General features: G+C 35.9%; 1 protein-coding gene across 1 annotated transcript in view; it reads left to right on the top strand.

Annotated features, from left to right (window-relative positions):
* phlpp1 (PH domain and leucine rich repeat protein phosphatase 1) overlaps nt 1-14,095 on the top strand; it is a 239,361-nt gene that overhangs the window by 74,713 nt on the left and 150,553 nt on the right. Inside the window, exon 2 of the mRNA XM_039753204.1 lies at nt 13,167-13,363. Coding sequence (XP_039609138.1) covers nt 13,167-13,363 — 197 coding nt within the window. The remainder of the gene's footprint in view (nt 1-13,166; nt 13,364-14,095) is intronic.

Here is a 14,095-nt window from a genome sequence, read left to right as displayed (position 1 = left end):
CATATAATAAAGCCAAAAATAAGCTTTGAGACATCCACCCATATCATGTCTAATAAGCAGACAGTTGGACTGTAACATTACTAAATAAGCTTGATAACCTTCTCTTTTTGCTCTTATTTTAATAAACTAGTGAACATTCAAGTGAATTTTGAGCAGAATTAGCTCTTTTTTTCTTTTGTACACTGGAACAGTTTATTAATAGCTGTATAAAATTAAATAATGAAATAGATAACAGCATTGTAAGAGCCAAATCCTTTGCGTTAATGGTAAATTTTCCTTAATCTGCTTAGCTTGAACTTGAGTATAATATAGTTTAACATAGATAATGGAAGATTTGGTTTAACCCCCTATAAGTTATAGAAAATGAAATGTTCATAATCTTCCCTCTGTGTGACATAAGAATAGCCCATAGATTAAAGTGTGACAGCTAGAAAGAAACATGAATGGTTAGACAGTCATTAAGGGCATATAGTTTTCTGACCTAGAAAGTGGCATAGAATGCTACATACAAACCTTAAGAAATGTTAATCAAAATATCATAAGTTTTCCTTTTATGTCTTTTTTCTTTATTTTTGTGTGAACAATTTGCTTTGAATTTCACTAAATGTCTTTAAAAATGAAGACAGTAGGACTGTGGAGTGTTTTTGTACAGCAAGTCGTCCTAGTGCAGGAATACCTATCTGGTAGCCGCATTTGAATTGTTTTGAACTTTTTGGAAACCCTTAGCAAACACCGCTACAAGGATAATATTAATAAAAAGTCAAACTATACTTTTGCTTATTTCTCTTGGTCTTTAAACTCATCATTATTTATTTCTTCTTGAACGGGTAAATAATAATCTTTAAAAATAACCAATTCTTTAATATCAACTTGAAAAGATGTTTATAATGAGAAAAAAAAATTATGATTTTTGAAATGTTAACATGTTCATGGTTAGTGTATTTTTACTTTGTTTAAAGTGTTCTATTTAAATACATGTGGTGTTGGTCAAAGATACTGTACTTTGTGTGAAAGGGAAACTCTTGAATGCTTTAAGTACATTGCTAGAAATAGCAGTAGGAAGTGTCCTTTTCCTGTATGCTAAATATATACTGTAAAGTTGCATCACCCCTGTCGTCTTCTGCCTCCTAGACACACGTGTCATGCAGTTTGTCACTATGAATGCTCAAAGCTAATTTCTTCATTTTATCTAGTTCTTGAACTTTAAAACACTGTCTTTTTTCGTAAGGCTGTTTTTTCTAAATGCATTTACAATTAACATCAACATGTCTTTTTACTAAAGTTAACCATTTATTTACCTTTTTATACATTTTTTGTCTTCCAATACTTATAAACCTTATGTAAAATGGTTTAATGCAAATTTATTGTGTAGCTATAAAGGCATGTCTGTTTGTCTATAATCCTTTAATTTGTTGTGTAGTTTTTTTGAGGGTGATCTTAAAAAACACCAAATTTCTCCAATAAGAATTTTCAGTGAAGTAGTTTTTTGAACCAAATAAATGTGGCTTGCTGAGTTAAGCTGGAGATTATTGCACTCTTTTTTTGCTATTGTTTGTTATTCTCTACATTACTGTTATAAAATATTTACTTGGTGAAATGTTATATTTGAAGAGTAAGTATTCACAATTTTATCTAGTTTAAATAATTAGCTAATTAGCAACTAGGGTAATAACAATATCTAAAATTGAAAATGTAATTAATATACAATATATCAATTTTTAAATATTTTGAAGAGCAGTTAGGTTGAGGATTACAGCAGTTGGCACAGCAGCTTCACAGCTCCACTGTACAGATTCTATTCTCAGCCAAAATGTGAGTGCAAGTTGAAAAGTTGCATCATTTTAAATCAGAGTTTTGAAAACCGCTAACATAGCTAATCAGCTAAAAAAAGAAAAAAGGTAAGGATAATTTTATACTAAAATATTGAAGAGAAATGCAACGTTTCAGCATTTAATCGTTTTGTCAGTGCACACTGATGCTGTGTAAGGATAAAATCTGCCTCAAATAAAGTAGCATTCATACACGTCTATTTAATTTAAATTGCATATTCACTAAGAGTTAGACATTACTTACTTTATTGACCCGAATTTGCATTTTTTGATATTGCTCATGAACAAAAATGCAAAAAACAAACCACTCCATTCAGTTCCCAAACCAATCTTGGGGTTGTAGGGCAGCTGTAGCCTATTTTAGCAAACATTGGATGCAAGGCAGAAACATTTACCAAACAGGGTGCCAGTCCTTTGCAGGGTGAACACACAGACACACGCTGTGGACACTTTAACAGTGCAAGTTTACCTGTGTTTAATCAGGTTGTAGTTTAATAAGTTTAGTACAGATGTTTTAGCATAGGCAGAATGGCAGCACAGAGCTGTCATTCCTCCCACCCAGTGAAAGGTAGTACTGTACCTGAAGTTTGCATGTTCCTCCTGCATACTTACAGACTGATTTCAATATCAGAAGGTGTCGGTGACTTTTCACTCAGAAACATTATGCTCTATTCCTTTATTACCATATCCTCAGCCTAAGGTACTCATTATGCATTTAAAAAATTGATAATTGTTGTGTGGTTCTTGAATCTGCTCCGTCACACGGTAGCCTTTTTCATTTTTTAGTGTATTTTTTTTTTCTTTTATTGTGCATAGGATCACATACCTTGGAAAGTGTGACGTGTAGGTGGCTTCACACTTTTAAAAGTCAAAGTCTTTTTATTTAAAATGCAATTCAGTGTAATCTGTTCATTTCAGATTTATTGTTACTGTATGTGTGCAGTGATACTCTTTTCACCATGCTGCCACTCAGTGTGCATCTTGCTCAGTGGGCTTTGTAAAATGACAGTATACAATGTATCAAGGCGAAAAGCAGGCACAATTTAGGAAAAAAGTCATAGGATTTGAATATACCTCAAGAAAATAGCTTTATCTCAAGAAAATAGTACCAGGAATCTGATTAAAATGCATTTTTCATCTTTTCTTTTTTTATCACAAGCATGCATTACAAATGTGAAAGGCATGTTTTCTTAAATTTTAAGGCTTTTCTTCATACTGGGGCCCAGTACCCATTAGATTCATTATAAAACAGCAAACTATTTCTTTTTATTATTTTTTAAAATAAGCTTGACTTTAGAACACAATTTCATCTGGCAGTCTTAATATATACTCTACCATAATGATGAAGAAATAACTTTTAACATGGAAGAAATAACTTTTAACATGAAAAATATCACATTTATCTTTTAATAAATTTCTCCATGTTCTATACAAGTTCAGAACAGTTCCACACTAAGATTATTTTAGGTAGGGATGTTACAATACCAGGATTTTTGTATTCAACAACAATACCAGTGAAATTTTTACAGTTCTTGATATCTATTCAGTATCTCAGCAAAAGCAGGATTTCCATTTAGCTTCTTTTTTTATTAAAAGTACTGCTATTATATAAATGAGCTACTGTATATTCGACTTACTCTGTAATAAGTATATAAAATATATACATAATAACAGTAACGCGCTCTAAAGTACTGGTAGACCCATCAAGTAAGTTACCCAACTGCAGTTAAGATTTAAATTACTAGCAATACCTCCCCCACTCCCTGCCAATCGAAATGGAACAAAACCATTACTAAAGATGTGACCAGTACCAAAAGTGTTTACAATTACTTGGAAAAGAATAAAGACAAAAATCCTAAAAAGTGTGAAGAAAATGCAATGAGCTGAAACAAAAGTAAACAAAAATGATGAGGCCAAAATTATTAGCCCAATAACCATTAAGTCAATAGTAAATAAGTCAACATCCTCTGTAGTTGCTAATAAGATCACATGTATTTTCAGGAATCTTAACCCATTCCTCCTTGGCAAAATGATCCAGTTCACCAAGTTTAAATGGTTTTCAACCATGGACCTTAACCTTCACCTCCTACCAAAAATTTCAGCCTTGAGAAGGCGACTGCTGAACCTAATTTTTGTTGTCCTTTTTAAAGTACTTGACCAACTTCAGTGTGTCCTTCCGGTCATTATTTTGCTGGAAAACCCAAACGAGACCTGAAACAAGACAGGCAGTAGATTTCTTCATATTAGCCTTATAAATATCAAGATTATGTCCTTCCTCATGAGCTTGTGCACCCAAACAAGGTTTCATATGCCTAAAACGGCAAACAAGCACCACACATTATGCTCTCACATCCTTGTTTAACTGTGAGAACTATATTTTTACAGTTGAAGGCATCTTCCTTCATTCACCAAACAAAAGTAACATCCATGTGCCCAAACAGTTCCACTTTTGTCTCAAACTAAAGGACAGACTTACAAACTTATCTCCATTTTTAAAATGGTCCTGGGCAAACTTCAGTCTGGCTTTGATTTACCGCGGTGTGAACAATTTAGTGTCCCTTGAACAATGACCTTGAAACCCACCGTGAGGAAGAGTCCTGACAACAGTTTTTTTTTTTTTTTTGGAGAGGCCAGTACAGTGACAGTTCTTTTCAGAGATCTGGAAGTTCTTGTTGATATATCTGATGATTTTCATCTCCAAAGTCTTTGAAATCTTGCACTTGTGACCACAATCAGGTTTGTTTCTAACAGAATGTGCACTTGTGTCTAGTGGGAAAAAAAAATTGGGGGGATAGGTTGCAGCTTTTGTGGGTGACAAACTGAAGCAGTACTTTATAGCTTAGTAGAAAAGAAAAGGAAAAACGCATACACAAACTGTAATGTTGCCTACACAAAGAGCGTTCTTGGGTAATAAGAAAAGTGCTTTATAAATATAAAGAATTTTTATTATTATTAGCCAGAAATGTATTGGTGGGTAGGCATATACAATTTCAGCCAGATAAGACGGTTTATAGAGCTTGACCATCAGCAGCAAGGGAATCCTCTAATAAAACCCTGCTCAGCGATGCACAAACACAAATTCAAAGACCCAGCCATTAAAAATAAATATCTATCCTTCTTGGCTATTATCAGAAGAAAACTAAAAGTTTGGGCTTAAGATGATGCAAAAACAAAACAAAAATAAAATGGCGAGCCCAAACTATAGACACCAATAATAGCCTATAGTGCATAACTTTGTCAAGTGAATGTTTTTCTTTCTCTCATGCTCTCCCTCAGTTAATCCTTCTTAACTTGCATGACCATAACAAGCAGTAGGCCTATTACTAAAGCACACTAAGGGAGTAAAGCGCACTATGTATAAAAAGAAGACTGACTTGCAGCATCCCAAGTTCGTTGTTAGGTTTTATACAAATTAATTTTGCTTGTTTGGATTTATTAATATTTAGTTTCAATTTTATAAAATAAACATAACATTACAAGCATTCAATTGCTTTGGTGATTACATGTTGTGGGTACTTTGAATGCTTATTATTGCAGGAGCTGTAGAATGCCTAGTAAAAGAAGGCCATTTGTTATCAAAGGCAACTGTTGTTACATTACTGTTTTGATTTGGGAAAATGGTTCAAGGGATTAAAACATAAGTAGGCAAAAATCAGAGAGAAGAGGTCCGATACTTCAATAAAATTTACTTATTCAATTATAACATTTAAATACATATAATGCAGTATAATGCAGTAGCGATAGATTATAGAAACAAATATATGCTTACAGTAATAAAAACAAACTTATGCTTACAGTATATCAAAAGAAACAAACTTATGCTTACAGTATATCAAAAGAAAGAAAGCTATCATCCTAGACCAGCAGACTGAGGGAGCCCGCATGTCAGTCTCGTCAGAGGATCAACTCGTTAGCCTACTCCCAAATACCAAACAGGTGTGCACATTCCCCACGGTTGAGCTTCCAAAAAAACTGAGGGCGGAACCTTCCCTTATATACTAATTAGGTGTCCTTGCCCAAAGCGGCCTACATGGAAGCAGTGTATGCAGAAGTGATCAATTTCAGCCTACCCCCTCCTTCCACGTGACACGGCGCTATGTTTTTCTTCTACTCAGCCTTGAGACTAGTGCCTGATACCAGAAGACACAGTAAAATGCTTACATGTGAAAAAAGCCTCTCGAAGTCAGCATAACCTTGGCTGTATCTTTAGAACATTCCCGGCTGTTTCTCCCAAAACATTAGTAATGCAGCTGGGTTTGCACTGGAGCGATCAACGCCCATCTGCTCTCCTGATTCCCTTCCTCTCTTTAGAAAAATCCTTCCATTACAATTACAAGTTTAGGCATCACCATATTCTCGAACTTTTTATTGCATTGTCTGGAGAAGTAATCACTTCAGGCTTATCAGAGCTCGCTTCTCATCATGGCCACACAAAGCCAATTCAAATGCTCCACAACATTTCAAAGTCTATTATTCTGGACAGGATGTATTGATTATTGGTCAACTCTTTGTTGTGTCTTCTAATGCCAACCCTATAGTCTTCATCTGCCTTTTCAGCAATACTAAGCCTGCCAAAAAAAAAAAAGCTTCATGCTTTGGTCCAAATCACTGCGGCTACTATCATGCTGCTTGTATTTTTCAGAAAGAGGTTTTAGATCTGGTACCCCGTCATTTTCCCCATGCTTTGGTACAAACACTTTGAAACAGCAAACAGGAAAAGCCAAAAAAGGCATTACAGTAAAACCACAATTATCCTTCAGGGGTCGGTACCAAGGCTATGACGGATAAGAGAAACGAACAGCTACTTTAAAAATGATATACAGTAATTACTTTAGTGAATAGTAGTATTTATTTATGAAAATAAACCTAAATTAACAAAATGCAATATGGTATTAACGAAATTAATTAATTTATATAATATTGTAATGACCAGCATAATAAGCAAATACAAGTCAGATATACTGGAGTTTTCTTAGTTTGTCTTGGAGTCTTCATTCCGTAACAAACTGTGCCCAGTCTTGCGCTCTGTAACCCAGATAATGGAGTACATCTCCAAAACAATAAAAGCTTTCCCTACTGATAATTATCTCCTACCACTCACGTTCTATCTTTTTCTATACCACAGGCACTCCTGATTATTGTCTCCTGTAGGTGAACGTGATCGTGAACGCGACTGAGAGAATGAAACTGCCCTAAAAAAAAGTCTGACTGCATTTAGAACTCTGTATTAGTTGTGTTTGGTGTGCTGACTCTGTGTAGGGAGCAATGAAACCCCAAGACTATCATGACAATCTGGAGCAAAACATACTGCCAAGTGTCATAAAGTTCTTCCTTAGGCGCCGGTCACGGATCCTACCAACTGGATTACCCACAAGTAAAAGCATCCAAGAATGGCTAGAACAAAACATTGGGGTATTCTTAAGTGGCCTTCTATGAGCCCTGATTTGAATTCTATCGAGCGTCTATGGAAAGAGCTGAAACATGCAGTCTTGAGAATGCATACTTCAACCTTGACACAGCTAGGGCATTTTGCTTAGGATGTGTGGGCCAAACTACGTTTTGACACATGCCGAAGTCTTATTGAGAGCTACAGGAATTGCTTGTTTGCAGAGATTGCCTCTAAGGGTTCTGCAACTAAATGTTAGGTTAAGGGTCCCATCATTTTTGTCCATGCTATTTTCATTTGTGGTGTTATATGAAATATTGTGCTGAATCAACACTCTAAAGCAAAGACTGATTTTTATTAAATACACTATAAACAATGATGGATGCCAATTACTTGTCAGTTTCAAGTTATTTCGGTGACAATTGTGGGGGGTTCTTTACAGTGGAGACATATCAGCAAATTTATCCATGTCTGTTGTACACAAACTAATGATCACATTTTATTCATTAATTTAATATGTATTGTCATTTTGCACTATAATCTTTGCTTTATAGGCAAACTTCGCCTATAGTTTTAGGTTTTTCTTTCTATGATAATTTGTGGTATCTTGCTGTTTCTCCAAACGTGTTTGCCATTATTTTGTGCTGGTAATTTGTTTTACAAATCATTGTCCATAATTACAGTTCATGTGGGCACATGCCACGTAACCAGCTTCTCCATATGTGTTGTTTATAGCATATGTTAATGAGTTAGGCAGTGTTGATGAGATTTTGCTTTTGTTTTGTTTGGTTATGCAGGTTATTTGTGGTCTTGTGAAGGTATGTTGATCTTGTCTTAAATAACATTTTCTATTTTCAGAGTTTTTAAGAATTTAAACAGAATTTGATTTGAACATTTTTCACATTTTTACTTTGTAAAAATGTAGCTTCTTTACAATACATGTTGCTTTTACTGCTTACTTGAATTTAGGTTCAGGTATTTAGTTTCAGGTTAGATTCTAAAATGTTTTTTCTAACATATTCTTAAAATCTACGCTTACACTTAAGGTTCACACACTATTCATTATTACAAATGAAGTATATCATTCCATCTATCAATCCACTGTCTAAACATACTTTAGCTAATTACAGGATAACCCCAAATGTAAGGAAGGAATTAATTCTGCATGGAGTGCCACTGTTTTCTGGACCAGTACGGGTTTTAAAATTAAAACACGCACTCACATGCAATAAAACATATAAAAAAATGAGTATAAAACATATTCCAAAATGTAACTCCTTGTTCACACCTATTTAGTTACTGTAATTGCAAAACTTGAACATTGTTCATAAGGACCATCCTTCAAAAGTCTAGTTGGGCAAAAACAACACTGTAGGCATCTTGCCCAATTATCTTCTGGAGTACATTTTCTAATATTCTTTAATAATTATTGTTTCTCTGCATAGATACATCCACTTTTAGTTGATTTCATTAGTGGCAATAATGGACACAATTCCTTCAGGATTCTCTCATTTTCTTGATTTCTCTGGTATTTTTAAATTATATTTTCCAGATTGTTAATGACCTATAGAATTTGTAATTGCTAACACAGATGCTTTTTTATGGTTGAATTTATTTATTTGAGATCAGGTTAAATAGAATTACAAACAAAAACAGTATGCAACAGCTTGTTCTTCTAAAGTTACTTAAAGGAGTGCTAAATAATAAAATATCAGTCAGTCAGTATCCAACCTGCTATATCCTAACACAGGGTCATGGGGGTCTGCTGGAACCAATCCCAACCAACACAGGGCACAAGGCAGGAACAAATCCCCGGGCAGGGTGCAAGCCCACCACAGGGCACATGCACGCGCGCACACACACAAACAACACACACACACACACACACAATTTAGGATTGCCAGTGCACCTAACCTGCATGTCTTTGGACTGTGGAAGGAAACCGGAGCACCCTGAGACCCACTCAGACACTGGGAGAACATGCAAACTCCACGCAGGGAGGACCTGGGAAGCGAACCCAGGTCTCCTTACTGCCAAGCAGCAGCGCTACCACTGCGCCACCGTGCCACCCCTTCTTTTAGTGTGTAAGGCATAAAATGCTGCACTTAAACTGTCTTGTATCATTGTACTTGTATAATTAAATAGCAGTAATATTGTATATTCTCTTAGTTCTGCTGTAGATGTAGTGAATGTGACAATTTTGTCTTTCTCTGGGTCAGCCTGTTCAAAAAAAGAGAAATAAAATCAAGGTCAGTGCATTTTGTTCACATGTAATTCAGTTTCACAGTTTTGGAAAAATACTCCTTATTCTTTGAGAAAATGTTTTTTTTAGCATCATGAATCTTATTAGTGTGTGTTTCTATTGGCTATTTTTGCACATCTTGATTCCTTAAAACTTAAGTAACTGCTGACACAATATGAGTATAAAATATTTATGTTGGTGTTTTTTTATTTTTTAATATATTATTTCTAATCATTTGCTTACATATAAATGCCTAGGCCAGGGCTACTCAAATATAAATTTGAAAGGTCCACTTACTAAATTTCCATTCAGTCTGAGGTCCGGAAAAGTGACGGTCAAATTCCAAATAGAGAACTCCAAAAAAAGGCAATCCCCAAACTTTAGAACTATACACAAAAAAATGACATGGTAGACCTTTTAGTGTGAAAGGTGACACCTTCTTTGTGCCACCAGTTGTTTGAACTTGGGTATAAGAGGTGTGAGGGCAAGGCGGAGGCACTGATGTAAATGTTCATTGGTGAGGGTGTTGCGGTATGTGTTTTTCACCATGTTCATAGTGGAAAAGACAGATTCACAGCAGTACGTTGAGGGAAACATTGTAACAATTTGAAGGGCCATCTTCTGCAGGAGAGGAACACCTGCCGCAGTAACCATCTTTGTCCAGAAGGTGACATGGTCACAGTGAGATTCCTGCAGTGCTAGGTTTTCTTGTAGCTCAATTAACTCTGTTTGCAGAGAAGCAGCACTGGCCCATTGGAAGACTTTTGTGGCTTCATTTGAGAATTCTGCAATATTTTTGACAAGAAATGGATTTTCGATGCACAGCAAAACTTGTTTTCCCAAAGGGAAATCTTCAAAGTGAGTTTGGAAATTTTTAATCAGCTTGTCCAGGAATTCAGCATAATTGTGATGGTGATGTTTTCATGCAGTCTGATCCAAAAGTCTTGGGAAGTGAAGCAGGTCCTGCTGTAAGTCACATTTGAAAACCTCCAGCTTCCTCTGGAAAGTACGGACAGCTAACATGAGGTCACACACTGTGCTGTTTTTGCCTTGGAGCTTCATATTAAGGTCATTAAGGTGGGAAGTAATGTCCGTTAGAAAAGCAACAATTTCCATTTTCTCATCATTCTTCATGAAATCCACAAACGGTTTGGCTTTTGCACTCTTCTGATCCAACAGAAATGTCTCCAGCTCTTTCCGCAGTGACCAAAAACGCTCCAGTACCTTGCCTTTACTAAGCCACCGGACATTGTTGTGAAGGAGCAAATCATCAAATGTTGCATTGACCTCTATTAGAAATGAGCGCAATAAACGATGTTGCAAAGCAGAGGATGCTCTCAGATAATTGACTAGTTTCATGACTGTTGTCATGACTTCTGAGTACCTTTCTCCAAGGCTGGCACACAAAACCATCTGGTGAATTATGCAGTGGTATGCCATGAGGTCAGGGTGGTGAGTTCTCAAGCGTGACACTAATCCCCTCTCTTTCCCAATCATACATGGTGCCATCAGTAGCAATGGAAACAACATGCTTCAGGTCTATCGCTCTGTCTCTAAGCATCTGTGTCACTGCTTCATAGATATTACCCCCCCTTGTGTGTCCATGGAGGTTTTTGAGACCCAAAACATCTTCATGAAATTCTCCCTTTTCTTCATCAAAAAATCTGACAAAGACCATGAGTTGTGCATTGTCCGTGATGTCTGTGGATTCATCCACAGCCAGTGAAATGAATTTGGCTTTTTTTATAGCAGAACTAAGTTGTTCAAGCAATTAATCAGCGAGTATTTCAGTTTGTCTTGCAGCAGTGGAATCGGAACAGAGTATTTGGTTTATTTTCTGGATTATTTCATCCTTTTGAGTCCCTTCAAACAGAGCATTCACCACTTCACTCATACACTCTTTGACTACTTCAGCATCAGAGAAGGGTTTCTTGTTTTTTCCCAGGACCCATGCTACTCTTAGTGAGGCTTCTGTTGACCGCTCCTGTTGTGTGGCTGATCTAACTATTACACTGCTTGTAGCTTCATATGATGATTTCAGCTGGTTTATTTTTATGGTACTTACCTCTGAGTTTTGAGGGTAATTTTGTTTGAAATGTGCATGCTTGGTTTCATAATGGCATTTCACATTACCGCTTTTGATTATTGCTACCGTCTCGTTGCAGATTAAACACATTGGTTTTCTGCTTCCTACGGGGAGCACGGACGCATATTTTTCTGTCCACTCACTCTTAAATTCACGGTTTTCAAAATCAACTTTTCTTTTCTTATCAATGTACTGTCTTGAGCCAGCCATCTTCACTTTCAGTCAGCAAAAAAAAATTTCAGTTATCGAAATTTGCACTACCCGCGAGTGATGAGACTGCCTGTTCACCGGCCTGACCCAGAGCACGTGACCGGTACATAAATCTGGCTGCTGTGAATTAGCGAGCGAGCGAGTGAGTATTGGGGGGGGGAGGCGGGGAGTAGTGGGAACGTTGCTATGACGATACTGTTACAGCTGCTGCGATTGGACATAGATGAAGCAGCCAAACCGAGTAGAAACCGCAAAGATATATCGCACGGAATCACAATTGCGCACTTCATTGAGAACTCATTTGGATTATGATTAAATTTGCATGTTTGTTTTGGCGTCGGTCCAGATTTAACCGTATTTGGGTCCGGATGCGGACTGGAGTCCGCCTATTGAGTACCCCGGGCCTAGGCTGATAGTCCTGCACTACAGCTTTATAACATTTCCATCCTAGTTCAGCTCCTGTCATTACATTTCTGAAAAATACCATTTTCAATATGAATAGAAGTGGAGTGTTTTTTTTTTTTTAATAAGTTGTTTTAACAAGTTAACAATTTAAAAACAAAATATTGAAATTGAAACTACATATTGCAAACAATTGGAGAAGTAACAGATTTACAAAGTACATGAAAAAGAATTACTAGACTTTTTTCTGTACGTTCATATTTCCCTAAAGTTAAATTATTTTAATTATTATTAGAATTCTGCGCCTGTTTTATTGTGAAATTATTTTTCTAAATGTGTTTTAAGTGTTGCACTAAAATAGGTGTGTCTTTAAGACTGAAGGTTACTTAAACTATGCACAAATTGTGTAGAAAGTGAATATATTCACATGCTTGTCATTGATGGCTAAAGAGGCAGTGTGTGGTGTGAATCATCTTAGCAGTTGAGTCAACACAACATCAGTTGGCTTAGGATAGCTGATTAAACCTTGATGGCAGAGTATAGAGAGAGACTTGACTCATTAGTAAGTTCATTGAATCACTGATGTGTAAACATTGTTAAATTCATCATTCCAATTTTTATTGTTATAGGATTCATGCTGTGTTCTCAGAGTAGTAAATTGCTTAATTCAGAGTGACATGTTGTTTTTGAGGGACTGGGAAATTTGAAAGTAATATGAGTTGAACAAGAGTGAATAACAACAAAGCCATGTCAGATATGATTAAGTGGATTCAAGCTAACATATTGCAGTATGGAAAGCTCTTAATGTAGACCCATACTTTTTCAGGAACAAAAGTCTCTTATAAATATGATTAGCCAAAGTTTATTAGAGTAAGGAAAAGAATCCAATTGTTTAATTATTTTCTTTTGGTTTAATAATTTAAAGTAAGAAGGGTTGAATTTATTCAGTTAAGCCAAATCTGACAGCATTGTTTTATCTGTTTCACAAGAACACTTTTCTTTTGATTCCAGGAAAGCCACATAGTGTTGAAAACTTGGAGCGGATTCAACTCTGCGGGACCTTTAATGTTAGAAAAGGGAAGATGCAGCTACCTGTAAACCGGTGGACTAAGCGACAAGTCATATTGTGTGGGACCTGTCTCATTGTGTCATCTGTTAAAGACTGCCACTCTGGAAAAATGCATATCCTTCCATTAATTGGTGGAAAGGTATGTTGGTGCTGGTTCATCTGTATTTGTTTCACAATGAGAATGTTTTTATTGTAAGCTGCAGTAGATTTCACATTGAGTGTTTAAAGCAATTACTGTAGTATAGATTATAGAAAGGCAAAATTACTTTTACCCATTAAGAATGAACCAAATCTTGAGCGCTGCTTTAAGCTAATTTTAATTGCTGATGTGTTTATTGATGGATACTGCAGGTGAAATAACCTGTTGCTGTGTAACAATTACAGATAAGACATGTATATTTCCTTTAGGCCAATCGGAAGTGATTATACTGGTGTAGAGTTTCATTTCGTTACAATTTTATGGTGCTTTTTTATTTTCTTATATTTTATTTAACAATCTATTTTGTTAGATCTTAATTTATTAGTTTTCTTTTGAAGCAAAAGTGAAGCTTCCTAACCACCTTAAGCTAATTGCTGTTACCATATAAAAGTCTTTTCTGTTTCAGTCCTTAGGTAAAAATAAGAAAGCCTGCCATTTACTTGCTGCCTCTTTTGTTTGCTCTTTTTTGGTTTTCAAAAGGCATATAATACAGTATTCCTGAAGCTAGGGTGAATTCTGTGCATGGCTGCCTTCCTCTCCTTTTCTGAAATGTTGAGTAAGAGATCCTATTCCTGCTGTACTCTGGTATCTTTGAAAGGGAGGGACTTCAAATATTTTTTTATATATTACAGAAATGCTGTCTGAGTCCTCAAGACTCATCTGTATTTCTTC

This window comes from Polypterus senegalus, chromosome 5 (assembly GCF_016835505.1).
Source record: "Polypterus senegalus isolate Bchr_013 chromosome 5, ASM1683550v1, whole genome shotgun sequence".
Lineage (NCBI taxonomy): Eukaryota > Metazoa > Chordata > Cladistia > Polypteriformes > Polypteridae > Polypterus > Polypterus senegalus.
Note: the sequence above shows the minus strand (reverse complement) of the source record. Positions and strands in the feature narration are given on the sequence as shown.